This window comes from Octopus bimaculoides, chromosome 24 (assembly GCF_046866305.1).
Source record: "Octopus bimaculoides isolate indiv1 chromosome 24, ASM4686630v1, whole genome shotgun sequence".
Classification (NCBI taxonomy): domain Eukaryota; kingdom Metazoa; phylum Mollusca; class Cephalopoda; order Octopoda; family Octopodidae; genus Octopus; species Octopus bimaculoides.
In genome coordinates this window covers 25,170,564-25,184,247 of record NC_142951.1, presented here as the reverse complement: position 1 = coordinate 25,184,247, position 13,684 = coordinate 25,170,564, and the positions used below count along the sequence as shown (strand labels likewise).

Here is a 13,684-nt window from a genome sequence, read left to right as displayed (position 1 = left end):
GAACTATCTTAGAGATTCAAACTTTATGGTTCTGAACTCAGAAATGCCAAACAACTAATCAAAGAATGTATATAATTGTATTTTCAGCTGTTTGAGAAGAAAAATCATGTAAATTTTATTCTTATTTAAAATTATCATTAAATAAATAATAATAACAATAATAAAGATAGACTTCTCTTTGTCAGCATCTAACTAGATATATACCTATCGTTTTTACACAATTATTTTTCATTATCACACTCAAATGCAAATCATTTATATTCTCACCTTTGCACTACTTCAAAGAATTTTACAAAATATATTTTGTGTCTTTTTGAATATAAATTTATTTGGTATATCTTTAATTAAAGAATGTATATTTAAAACTATAACAATGGTGTTTATTTTTTCTTTGATTTATATTAGTTTTAGCTTCTTTCTTTTCTTTTTTTTTTATATATATATAATTTACATTCTTTATCAAACTGATATAAGATGTTAAGCCTCACAAAGAGATAATAAAGGACCAGAAACAGGTGGGAAGATGCGCTGAAGTTGACTTGTCCAACCCATGCAAATGGGGAGATGCAGACTTAATGATGGTGGTGGTGGCGGCGGTTAATATTGTATATTGTTGTTGTTGGCACTCCGTCGCTTACGACGTCGAGGGTTCCAGTTGATCCAATCAACGGAACAGCCTGCTCGTGAAATTAACGTGCAAGTGGCTGAGCACTCCACAGACACGTGTACCCTTAACGTAGTTCTCGGGGATATTCAGCATGACACAGTGTGACAAGGCTGACCCTTTGAATTACAGGCACAACAGAAACAGGAAGTAAGAGTGAGAGAAAGTTGTGGTGCAAGAGTACAGCAGGGTTCGCCACCATCCCCTGCAGGAGCCTCGTGGAGCTTTAGGTGTTTCCGCTCAATAAACACTCACAACACCCGGTCTGGGAATCGAAACCGCGATCCTATGACCGCAAGTCCGCTGCCCTAACCACTAGGCCATTCCGCCTCCACTTGTATATTGTTATAAGGCAGTGAACTAGCAGAATCATTACTGTGGAGGACAAAATGCTTGGCAAGGCAGCGAGCCGGCAGATTTGTCAGCACACCAGGCGAAATGCTTAGCGGTACCCCGTCTGTCATTACGTTCTGAGTTCAAATTCTGCCAAGGCTAACTTTGCCTTTCATCCTTTTGGAGGGGGTCAATAAATTAAGTACCAGTAAAACACTGGAGTCGATGTAATCAACTAGTCCCCATCCACCAAATTTTAGTAGAAAGGACAATACTTTGATCCATTGAAAAACTTTTCTGACAATGGAAGGAAATTTGACAACCAGCACTTCAAGATATGTGTCAAAATTTAAATGTAATTGCAAGAACTACTGCAGCATAAAATCCCTGAAGTAGTAATGTGGTTGAACATCACAATGGAATTCTTGGAGAGATGATAGCTCATACACTGAATGATTGCAAGTATTCTTGAAATTGTTCTGGGCTAGTCAGTGTGTGCTAAAAATACTCTACATAATTGTCATGGGTTGAGTTGTAACCTGTTGGTGTTTGGAAAGGGTTCCAGCCTATGGTCTGTATTGGTTAGTCAACCACCAGCTTTATGATGAGTGTCTCTACAACTGAGATTATTGCAGGGAGTTTGAATGCAAATCTCCCACAAAGCTTAGAAGGGCTTTAAGACGACAAATTAGAGCATCTCTTGCTCAGGACCTTGTGTACTAAAAAAAAGAATTGAATCTGAAAGGTAGTTAGGTTCTGATACTATTATTCGTTGGGAAACAAAACAAGTATTGGTCAAACATGGTGGAATATTTGTGAAAGTTTGCAGTTGTCATTTGATGCCTCGTTAATAAATAATGAGTATTAGCTTGACATGGTATCTTATAGAACCTTACTGAATTTTGAAAGGGAAAATGGCAATGATTCAAAGTGGAAGTATTTTTAGAAGAGGATGAGTCAAATTGATGGTGAAAAAGATGAGCCAGTTACTGGCAGACAAATAACAACGGTCATACTATCAAAAAGAAATCTAAAGTAGCCTGACTTGCTAAAACTTGGCCAAGTGATAAATTGCCGATTGCCAATAAACAGCAGGGAATTAAAAAAATTTTAAATACCTTGTAGAGCTGGAAAAGTAACATGTAAACAAATACTACATGAATGGAGTTCAGGGTTGAGGTAGACCCTTTTGTTTAGACTTTAGGAATGCTATAGATTCCTGAGAGTCTGCTTAAGAATTGGTAGGCCAGAGTGTAGTCTGAAGCCCTTTTTTTTTTTTTGAGTCTTCATTGGACACTTTTCTTGTGTAAGAGACCCAAAAGGCACTCTCAAACTGATTATTAACTAGGTCTATATAGTTAAGTAAAAACTGCATTACTACTCTCTCTTTTTTTTCTCTCTTTTACTTATTTCAGTCATTAACATTCCTCATCAGATATAGGGGAAACAGTCAAGTCATCGATGGAGATGTTGCTAGCTTAGTTTACAGTTTCCCCACTTTCACAAGCATATAACAACATTTATCCTGACCAAAATCCAACCCTACATTCACTGGGAATGTTGTAACCAGGCCAAGGATCTTTTTCATCTTATGCATATTCTTTGCATAAGGTTTCAAACCGTCCACAAAGAAACAGTATGTACTTTTGGTATTTCTGTTTGCTTGTGAACCAATGAGATATCAATTAAACCTTGGGAGAGGCATTATGCCAGTAATAAACACACACGTACTGGTTCAGTCCTTTATTAATTTAAGGACTGAACCAGTGCGTGTGTTTATTACCGGCATAATGCCTCTCCCAAGGTTTAATTGTATTTCTTTCAACACACGTATCCACATCAAGAACCTTGCACACGAAATACACATATGAAACAATGAGATATCCTTCAGACTTCCTCAACATGAATGACAAGGGATTTATAGAAAGTGTAAACATCACAGAGAGGCTGTCCCCATGGAATGTGCCTCTGCAATACTGTATTCTATCAGTGATAATAATCACTAATCGTGTTTAATTTCAAGATGGTGGCCCACGATGAAGTCTGGTCAGCTATGGCTTAGGCTATACTGACTGGAACTTTATCAAGTTGAAGGGCTTCTAACATCTATGAGTGGGGAACAGAGTCAAAGGTTTTCATGTAGTCTAACCATGTATGTATATATGCATGCATGGATGCATACATGTGTGCATGCATGTATGTATGAATGCATGAATGTGCAATATATACATACGTAAATTACATACACATATGCATACATGTATGTATGTACTGAGTGTGTTTATACATGTGTATAGTTGTGTATGACTGAATATATCATTGCGTGTATATAAGTATATATGTGTATGTATGTATGTGCGTGTAGTTGTGTGCATATAAATGAATATATCATTGTATGCGCATGTATGTAAGTGAGTGTGTTTATACATGTGTTTATGTATGTGTAGTTGGGTGAGTATGACTGAATATACCATTGTGTGTATATAAGTATATATGAGTGTGTTTATACACGTGTTTAGATCTAGTTGAGTAAAATAGGAATCAAAGTGGTCCACATGCAAAAAAAAAATGGTTAAGAACCACTGGTGTTTATCGATATTAAAATGTTTTTTTTTTAATCTCTATTAACGGAGTTATGGCCCTTTAGTTGGCTCTGCCTGCCTATATGTGTATGTACATGTGTGTGTGTATATGTGTGTGTGTATGTATATATAATTGGTCGCCGCTACTAACTTCCTTCACCACGTGTTGTAGTAGTTTCTTTCTCACTCACTGAGAGCGAAGAGGCCGATTCACCAGCAGAAATACTTCTGTCTGTGTACAACCCCTCTCTCATATTAACTTGTCTTAATTTATCAGAATTTTTTCATCATCCAAGGTATGTGTCTCAATAATTCTATTATTTGTTCCTTTATCGATATTTCCTCTTTTACAGAAAGGTTTGTAATATAAATTCTTCAGTGGCCATTTATCTAACAATGAATGAAACGGGATTTATCCGTTCTCTTGTCAGACAGATTTCTTCGTCTAACTTATTCCATGTATCATGTTTTCAATGTATTATATGAAATTTAAATGTATTATAAAAAAATTGCTAATGTGAATCTATAAGCTGTTGTATTTTTTTAACCACAGTGTAGAATGTTCCAGATATTTCATTTTCTCACACCAGAAAAAAACACCGGGAATCTTCCGCACGCTTGATAGGTTTGCAAATAGCTGTCCTCGTGGAGGAAGGAAAATAATATAGAAATGGGGAATAAAGCCAAATTTTAAGGAAAAAATTCTGAATTTTTTTCCTAAAATTTATACAAGGATGCTAAAAAGAAAAATTAATCCTTTCCTTCTTTATGAAACATCACCACCACCACGCACTCACCTTCTCCGAACCATTTTTAGATCTTTTGTGTTCTCTACGTTATAAAGAAATTAATCTAGTATTCCGTTTCTACTATATATGCATTCTATTGATAGCCACTTTTTTTTTCTTTTTTTGGTGGGATTTATGTTTTTAATATTGATGTTGACTCTGCTAAAAAAAATTTCCTGCTAAAATTTTATTTTTTTACAGCCTAAATTGTGTTAATATTAATTAGGAATCTCGAACCAATTTTGAGAATGCAGCACTCTGGTTTAAGCACCCCCCCCCCTGTAACACCTCATAACTTTTTTATTTTGGGGAATTTTCAGAAAGTTTTTTGCGAATTTTTGCCCTACAAATGGGAGTTCATACAATTATGGACGAAAAAAAAAACTTTTTGTGTAAATTAAGGGCGATTTGGCTGTTAATTTTACCACATCTTACAACCACGACAAACCTTCCTTGTTTCTTTATCACTCCGACATGTATTGATGTTCTTTTGGGTTTTCTGAAAATTCCAAAAAATAAAACTGAGGGGTGATATGGGATGCTTAGACCAGAATTCCGCCAATATATTTATGTTAATTACATGGATGACGAACATGAATCTATTGTAACGTCTTACAAAATAGAAAAAGCAATGTATGTATTCAATAAAATATTTGATATTGAACTGTTTTGCTTTCTGAAAATTAAAAAATACTGCCTCACCATTACGATGAGAACGTAATTACATTGGAAAGACACTTCTAATATTTTATATGACATTTATGCAAACAAAATGATAAACAGCTGCAAAATCCCTTGACGCTAATTAGTTTCTGATTAATAATTAAGTGGCCGGGGGTGGAGAATTACGCAGATTTTAAATGTTTGTTCAAAACAAAAATCTGAAAATTTAATAGATCTAGTTTTAAGAAATCTCATCCTAAGCATGTAGATGTCACAATATATTTTTAATATAGTCTCATTTATGTCTTCCTCTGCACCAAATCTGTCTCCTTCAGACCTTCACAATTCATATCCCTCCATCGTTCTTTTGAACTACAGCACTATTTACTCATCCTCGGTTATATTATCAGAATTACAGATTTCATTCCTGTTTTGTACTACCAGTTCTCTCTCTCTCTCTTTGGAATTAGTTCCTTTTGTCACCTGTCCCGCGTTCTCGCTATTTTAATTTACCACTGAACACCACCCCCTCTTATATCTACCATCGGCGCCCTCCCCAATCTTTATACGTCACTCACGATATCGCCCTCTACATATGTCACTGGGCACCCCACTCTCATCCACATCCAACTCGATTTTACATTCGTATCCCTATTTCTCCTCTATCTACGGTTTTATTATACGGCTACTCTATTCCATATTTTTTTTATTGCTCCCTTTCTACCCCACAAACTAGTATTCACCAATGATTACCCATGTTCCCTATTCACTTTTTTCACATCTCAACCAGCTATCCCTCCCCCTTTCACATTCATGAAAACTAGCCATTCGCCCATCTCAGTCCTGTTCTATTCTTTTATTCAGATTGTATGAAACCCTAACACCCCATCACCACTATCTTTTCTTTCTCTCCAGCTGGGATAGCCATGATCTCCTTTATAGCAAGACACTTGTTTCTATCCTTCTTTAGCCTCTCAACATGTGACACGAATTCACCTTCCTTAATATCCCCCCTACCACCCAGTTAAGGCTGTCATTTGGGTTATTTCTGACCTCATTTGCGCCTGTGCCATGAAAAAGAAATACCCAGTATACATAATATGGTTGGCATTAGGAAGGACATTCAACTGTAGAAACCCATGCTAAACTATACAATGGAGTTAAGCCCAGCTTGTTAGAGCCTTTTTAAACTATGTTTCTTAAACTTAGATGCCAACTAGCATGGTTTTTATGGTTGGAGACTTACTGACAACTCCTGTACTAATTTGATGGCATCCTAAATGTTCTGATCGAGGGCAACAATGCAAATGTCATTTATTACAGCATCAGTCAAGCTTTTGACAGTCAACCACAACTGAAGAAATTAAGTTACTGCTGTGGATATTTCCTGACAAACTGAACCCAACATGTAATCAATAGAATTTACTCAAGACCTTGCTAAGTCTGTGCTGTGTTCGCCCACCTCTGTTTATCTTGTCGTCATATGAATGACATTGCAAACGTCGTCAAACAAAATAAAAAATGATTTTTAATCTTTGCATATGACTCTAAACTCTAGAAAGTCATCAAGACAATTTGTGACAAAGCAAAATTTCCAATCTGATCTTAGAGTTCAGTGATTCGATGAGTAAAACACATGCTGCTAAACTAGGAAAAATTCAAGCTTTCAAAAAGAGGATTATACTTTTAACAGCCATATTCTCTTCCCTTCTTTGTAGCATCAAATTGTATTAGGCTTACATGGCACTGTGGAAAGCAGCCTAAGCAAGAGTACACACATCAACAATATACTTAATTTGGTCTGCAGAATATGGTCATGGATCCTTTTTTTTTTTTTTTTTTTTTTTTTTTTTTTTACATTTATCAACTCGCACCTTGAGTACTGCTGCCTGTTTCTTTACTCAGAGCAATTGAAGCACTCCAAAGATCAATCATAGAAAACGAAAGTGAACCTGGCAGGCCTTGATTGTTGACATCATCTCTATTTTCCCCCCCAGTGCTGCCATGGGCACTACATTATTTGCACCAATGGTGTTAATATTCCACTAACACTATGAAAATGATACTGGTGTCAAATTCACAAGTCACCAGGGCTTAGGTCCTGGAGCCATAAATCCCCTTGAAAAACACTACTCCACAAGTTTTTTTTTAATTCAACATTGTTCTGAGAGAAATCACAAAATGACCCCCATAACATTCAAACAGTATTTGGACAAATTCCTCCAAGAAATACCAAGCAAAACATCCAGATGCATTTTGGCAGATAGCTCCCTGCTCAAGTGGATTATGATGTACAGCAACCTGGCTTGAAAGACAGGGCTTTAGCTAATAATGGACAAAAACCTAAATTGTATACCTAATGTAGTGTTTGTACTACACACACACACACACAGTTAAAATTATATAGGCTTTCATATCCTTTTTTTTTTTTTAACACCCCTCCACAATAATTTCTCGTGTTGGTACCTGTAGTATTTATGTCCAAATCCCAATGTGGTTAGCTTTGCCGTTCTTGTTTTTAAGATCAATAAAATATCAGTTAAGTAATGAGATTGATTCCTAATATCTTAGATGTGATTGGAATTCATTTAAAAGAATTGATGTAGTTATTATTACAGGAACTTGGTACCGGTCCAATTTCGTTTCTCGCTTGGCACATTCCACTTTTTACACTTTACAGGAAAGTTTATGAATCAAATAAGATGTGATCTTGCTGAATTTTATGTTTGGTTGACATTTGGCACTGAATCAGTTTCCATTTCGTAACCAAGTGCCATTGATATCTATTTATCCATTTTCGACATTAAAACGTTTTTTTTTTTCTTTTGAGATTTTATCTTGATCTTTTTTTTACTTTGCTTCTCATTTTTTAAAATATTCATTACATATTGTTTAGCCCTAGGTCATCTTTGAATGGACTGACATTCAAATGTAGACTATTTAAGATGTTAATTTTAGATTAGGTTACTGTTTCTATCTGGTTGAATGATTGCTAGTATGCTCCCTTATGTAGCTATTGCTGGTGCAATACAGGGAAGCCTGAAGCAGGACTAGTGAATAGGTCTATTACTAGTGTATTTAGACCTGCTATGAAGTCTGTTTTCTATACCTGGGAAATAAATTTTAGATGCATATCTAAGACAACAGTCCAAGCTGAATTCATCCTCTAAGATATCTGTAAAGCAATGAAAGGATTTGTTCATTGTCCTTAGCCTAAACCTTTAGCATTCAAATTACTCTGCCTAATGTTCTGAGACCCCCTTTGGTCATGACTGACCATGGGATTGCACCTAGAAAGTTCCCCTTCTAGGCAAAAGTCCAGGGAAAGTTGTTTATGAAAGACCAGCAGTCGCCCATGCATACCGGCCTCCCCTCTCCATGCCACCAATGTTATCCAAGGGAAAGGCAAGGGCCGATACAGCTTGGCACCTGTGATGTCACAACTCATTTCTACAACTGAGTGAACTGGAGCAATGTGAAATAAAGTGTTTTGCTCAAGAACACAGCACACAGCCCAGTCAGGGATTCAAACTCACAACCTCACGATTGTAAGCTCGACACCCTAACCACTGAGCCATGTACCCTCACCTGATGTACATTCTGCCTAATGTAATGCTCATTTATTCCCATTGTTTTGAATTAATCATGAATTATCTTGTAGCTTTGAGATTTTGATGAGGTAACTTAATTTTTAGAATATTGTAGGGCTAGTTTGATCATAAGATAGGCAGAATTTTTTGGTCAGATATGGCCAGATTAAACACCAAAGGGCTATGGTAAAGTGGTCAGCAGTTTGGCTATTTTGTTATTGCTCAAGTGGCTGTATTTTCAAATAATGTCAAACCATTGAGAATGACTCTTGTCTACCACAATACTGGTGTCATAGCCTGCTGTCACTGATATTTGTTTAGTCTCAAGTCAGCCATATTTGAGCTAACTTAAGAACAGACATTTATCTTCAAATGTGCAAGGAAATCCAGGATCACATTAATTTCAATGTCTTTCTCTAAGATAATGTGATATGCAGAAGTTTGACAGCCATTTGTAACAGCTACATGGTTTCTAGTTCAATCTCACTTCACAGCACCTTCCAAAAACCTTGAGTAAAAAAAATTAATCAACAAAATTTGTGGAATATCTTCAGTGGGAAACTTAATCCACAGCCCAGTTTAATCTCTACTATTTGATCTGTGGTTATCTTTTGGCATTTGTGTCAAGTTTCCTGCTCTATCATTAAAGTAACAATTATGTCTTTATTGTTTTGAAATAGGTGAGCAACCATGTTCAGAGGTACAGTAGAGTTGATAGGGTTCAAGGGAACTCTGATATATCATGATGTGACTTGGCAAGAAACTTAAGATCTAGTCTGTGCTGCAGACACCTAAGCAAGTGGCTTTAGCATTTAATCCAGCCATATCTGGCCGGAAATATTTTATGTTATGTTAAAACTGACCAAATTCAACCTCACCTATCGAATATGCAGATACATCATTGAAATCTAAAAGCTACGTGAATAAATAAGCGTTTCATTAGATAAAGAAATCTGAATGCCTAATCACTGATGCCTTTAATGATTTTTTTTTTCTCTTTCAGATGTCCACTGAAACTAATGAAGGAGAAGTATTTGCCTTTCAGGCTGAAATTGCTCAGTTGATGAGCTTGATCATCAACACATTCTATTCCAACAAAGAAATCTTTCTCAGGGAGTTGATTTCTAACTCTTCTGATGCTCTTGACAAGATCAGATACGAGTCTTTGACTGACCCGTCCAAACTAGACAGTGGCAAGGACTTATACATCAAGATCATCCCCAACAAGGAGGATAACACATTGACCATTATTGACACTGGTATCGGCATGACCAAGGCTGATATGGTCAACAACCTGGGTACCATTGCTAAGTCTGGTACTAAAGCTTTCATGGAAGCTCTGCAGTCTGGTGCTGATATTTCCATGATTGGTCAGTTTGGTGTCGGTTTCTATTCTGCTTACTTGGTTGCCGACAAAGTGATTGTTGAATCTAAACATAATGATGACGACCAGCACACCTGGGAGTCGTCTGCTGGTGGTACTTTCACCATTAAAACCTCAACCAGTGAACAACTTGGCCGTGGTACCAAGATCACTCTGTACCTGAAAGAAGACCAGGCTGAATACTTGGAAGAGAAACGTATCAAAGAAGTGGTGAAGAAACACAGTCAGTTCATTGGTTATCCCATCAAACTGCTTGTTGAGAAGGAACGCAGCAAGGAAGTGTCTGATGATGAAGAGGAGGAGGAGGAAAAGAAGGAAGACAAAGAAGATAAAGATGAAGAAGGTGTAAGTATATATTCTTTAACAATAAGTGTTTGTGTGTGTGTCTGTTGATCCATTTAAACTAATGGAGTGGTGTGTTTTGTGTTGACAGGAAGACAAGATTAAGATTGAAGATGTAGAAGAAGATGAAGAGACATCAAAAGGCAAGAAGAAGAAGAGCATTAAAGAAAAATACTTTGAAGATGAAGAATTGAACAAAACTAAACCCATCTGGAGTAGGAACCCTGATGATATTAAAAATGAAGAGTATGGGGAATTCTACAAGTCGTTGACCAACGATTGGGAGGAACATCTTGCTGTTAAGGTGAGTTGATTCATTTGGTTGAAACTATTTTCATTCAAATGGCTTTACATTGAATGAATAGATTGTTTTTATTTAAAAAAAAAAAAAAGAAAATAATTCCTTAATGATCCTGGTTATTTTTGTGTTTTGCAGCATTTCTCTGTTGAGGGTCAACTGGAGTTCCGGGCTTTGCTATTTGTCCCCAAAAGAGCTCCTTTCGATATGTTTGAGAATAAGAAGAAAAAGAACAACATCAAGTTGTATGTACGCAGAGTGTTTATCATGGACAACTGTGAAGACTTAATCCCAGAATACTTGAACTTCATCAAGGGTGTTGTAGATTCTGAAGATTTACCTCTGAACATTTCTCGTGAGACTTTGCAACAGAGCAAGATCTTGAAAGTGATTAGGAAACATTTAGTAAAGAAATGCGTTGAGTTGTTTGACTCAGTTGCTGAGAACAAAGATGAATACAAGAAGTTTTATGAACAATTTTCTAAGAATTTGAAGGTGAGTTATATGGAATATATTGATTTTTGTCTCCTATTGTCAAGTTATGATATCAAGAAAATATTTTTCTTTGTGAAAGTAAGAAATCTCTTTCTCGAATTTTATCCAAGAATATCTATGTACAATATAGTTGTTTAATAGTCATTCTGTATAATGTAACAATGAAATTTCTATTTGTTTTGGTAGCTTGGTATTCATGAAGATCACACAAATAGGAAAAAATTGGCTGATTTCCTCCGTTATCACACCTCCAGCTCTGGGGATGAGATGTCTTCTCTGAAAGATTATGTGTCCCGCATGAAGGAGAACCAGAAACACATCTATTACATAACAGGTAAGTCATTCATGTATCATGAAAGCTCGAGCGTTGAGAAAATTCTTCAACTATGGGTTATGTACGAAACCTTTGTGATTGGTTTATAACTTCGATGACCCTCAATCATTCATGTTCAGTTCATCAAATGGCTGTATGGTTAAGGTTTCAAGTTCAGCCCCACTGTGGCACGTTGAGTGTCTTCTCAAACCTCAGACCAACCAAGGTTTTGTGAGTGGATTTGGTAGGTGAAAACTGAGAGAAGCCTGTCATATTTTGTATCTTGTCTTGGTATCACATGAAATTTTGTAAATAAGTCATTTCTGATATTCTGTGAAAACGTGTTTGATCATGGGGTAAATATTACCTTATTTGGAAACAGAAGATTGGTGACAGAAAGAGCATCCAGCCATAGAAAATCTGCCTTGTTAAACTCTATTTGATCTGGTCTTGGTTTGGATGAAGTAATTGATGAGAACCAGATAAATTTTCTACTTAGGCATTAGTGACTGGGTTTTCTATATATAAGAGTGACATAATGTTCTTGTATTTTAAGGTGAGACCAAGGATGCTGTCAAGAACTCTGCCTTTGTTGAGAAAGTAAAGAAATCTGGCTGTGAAGTGGTCTATATGGTAGATCCAATTGATGAATATGCTGCTCAACAATTGAAGGAGTATGATGGCAAACAGCTGGTGTGTGTTACCAAAGAGGGTTTGGAACTTCCTGACGATGAGGAGTCTAAGAAGAAGCTGGAGGAGGATAAGACAGCATATGAAGGATTATGTAAAGTTATCAAAGACATTCTTGACAAAAAGGTCGAGAAGGTTGGTAGTTGTTTTGTATTTCATTCAGTTGCTGAATTATAAAATTATTGGTGCGTCTTTGTTTCCTGTTCTCCATGACTAACTTCAATGACTTGAATTTTTGTTTCCTTTGTTTGTTGTAGGTTGTTGTATCAAACAGATTGGTGGACTCTCCCTGCTGTATTGTCACTAGTCAGTATGGTTGGTCAGCGAACATGGAGCGTATCATGAAGGCTCAAGCTTTGAGAGATACTTCAACTATGGGTTACATGGCTGCTAAGAAACATTTGGAAGTAAACCCTGATCATTCCATCATTAAGGCATTGAAGAGCAAAGTAGATGCTGATAAAAATGACAAAACCGTGAAAGACTTTGTAATTTTAATGTATGAAACCTCTTTGCTGTCGTCAGGTTTTAATCTAGATAACCCACAATCACATGCGTGTCGTATCCATCGAATGATAAGATTTGGTCTTGGTTTGGACGAAGATGAAATACTGGATGAGAATGCATCTGCAGAGACTGCTGATACCGAGATGCCAGCATTAGAGGGAGATGATGATGACTTGTCTAAAATGGAAGAAGTTGATTAAAATTAGTTTTCCTAAACTCGTATCTCAATATTTTGTATAAATTATTTCACTAATGACATTAAATGCATTTATGTATTTAAACACTTTTTTTTTTCCTAGACTGTTGTAATGTTCTTGTCTTCTTCCTATGTTAAAACAGTGCTTTTAGTGTAAGCTTCATTAGATTGTTAGGCATAGAAGACATTTAGGAAAGTGCACCAAACTTATAGAAATAGCAGATTTGCACTGAAATATGATTAGTTCATCTTTTTCATTTCCTATATAAATTCATTATTTCCATTTTGTTTCTGCTATACAACCGATTTGTTTCTGAATCTTCCTATGCTATAGAAAATAAATAGAGAAAAATAACTAAATAGCCGTCTTGTGTTTTATTTTGATTATTCATTTTAATAGTGGTAAAATTAATTGGTAGGGATTAAAAAATAAAATGCTTTTTTATCTTTTTATGTTTATCTTTTTGCATGGTGGTGTTCTATGAAGAACTGCTTTATACAGTTAAATGGACTTTATTATTTACCTATGCAATAAGAGTAGGACTTGTTTTTGTTCAGGTAGGCAAACTGGAGCTTGTGTTGTACTTGGGACAAAATATGAATCAATAATCCACCTCTCTGTAGGATTTTTTTAAATCTACATTTTGATTTCATATTTTAACCTTTAAACCAACTTTTTGTCTTGCTAATAAAATTTCACTATTATCAGAAATATGGTGAGCTAGTAGAATCATTACTGTGCCGGACAAAATGTTCAACAGCATTTCTTCCAAGTTCAGATGCCACTGGGATTGATAAGTACCAGTCATATACTAGGATCAATATAATTGCCTTGACCC

General features: G+C 36.0%; 1 protein-coding gene across 1 annotated transcript; it reads left to right on the top strand.

Annotated features, from left to right (window-relative positions):
• Positions 1 to 3,764: 3,764 nt before the first annotated feature.
• Positions 3,765 to 13,205, top strand: LOC106867084 (heat shock protein 83). The gene is made up of 7 exons (XM_089341111.1): positions 3,765 to 3,875; positions 9,624 to 10,349; positions 10,438 to 10,650; positions 10,783 to 11,139; positions 11,326 to 11,473; positions 12,009 to 12,277; positions 12,400 to 13,205. The coding sequence occupies exons 2-7, from the start codon at positions 9,624 to 9,626 to the stop codon at positions 12,847 to 12,849; spliced, it is 2,163 nt and encodes a 720-aa protein (XP_089197237.1). The 5' UTR covers positions 3,765 to 3,875; the 3' UTR covers positions 12,850 to 13,205.
• The last annotated feature ends 479 nt before the right edge of the window (positions 13,206 to 13,684 follow it).

Coding starts and splice junctions, on each gene's coding strand:
- LOC106867084 (XM_089341111.1), top strand. CDS start 9,624: ATGTCCACTGAAACTAATGAAGGAGAAGTATTTGCCTTTCAGGCTGAA. Junction 10,651..10,782: donor AGGAACATCTTGCTGTTAAG/GTGAGTTGATTC, acceptor TGTGTTTTGCAG/CATTTCTCTGTTGAGGGTCA. Junction 11,474..12,008: donor ACACATCTATTACATAACAG/GTAAGTCATTCA, acceptor TTGTATTTTAAG/GTGAGACCAAGGATGCTGTC.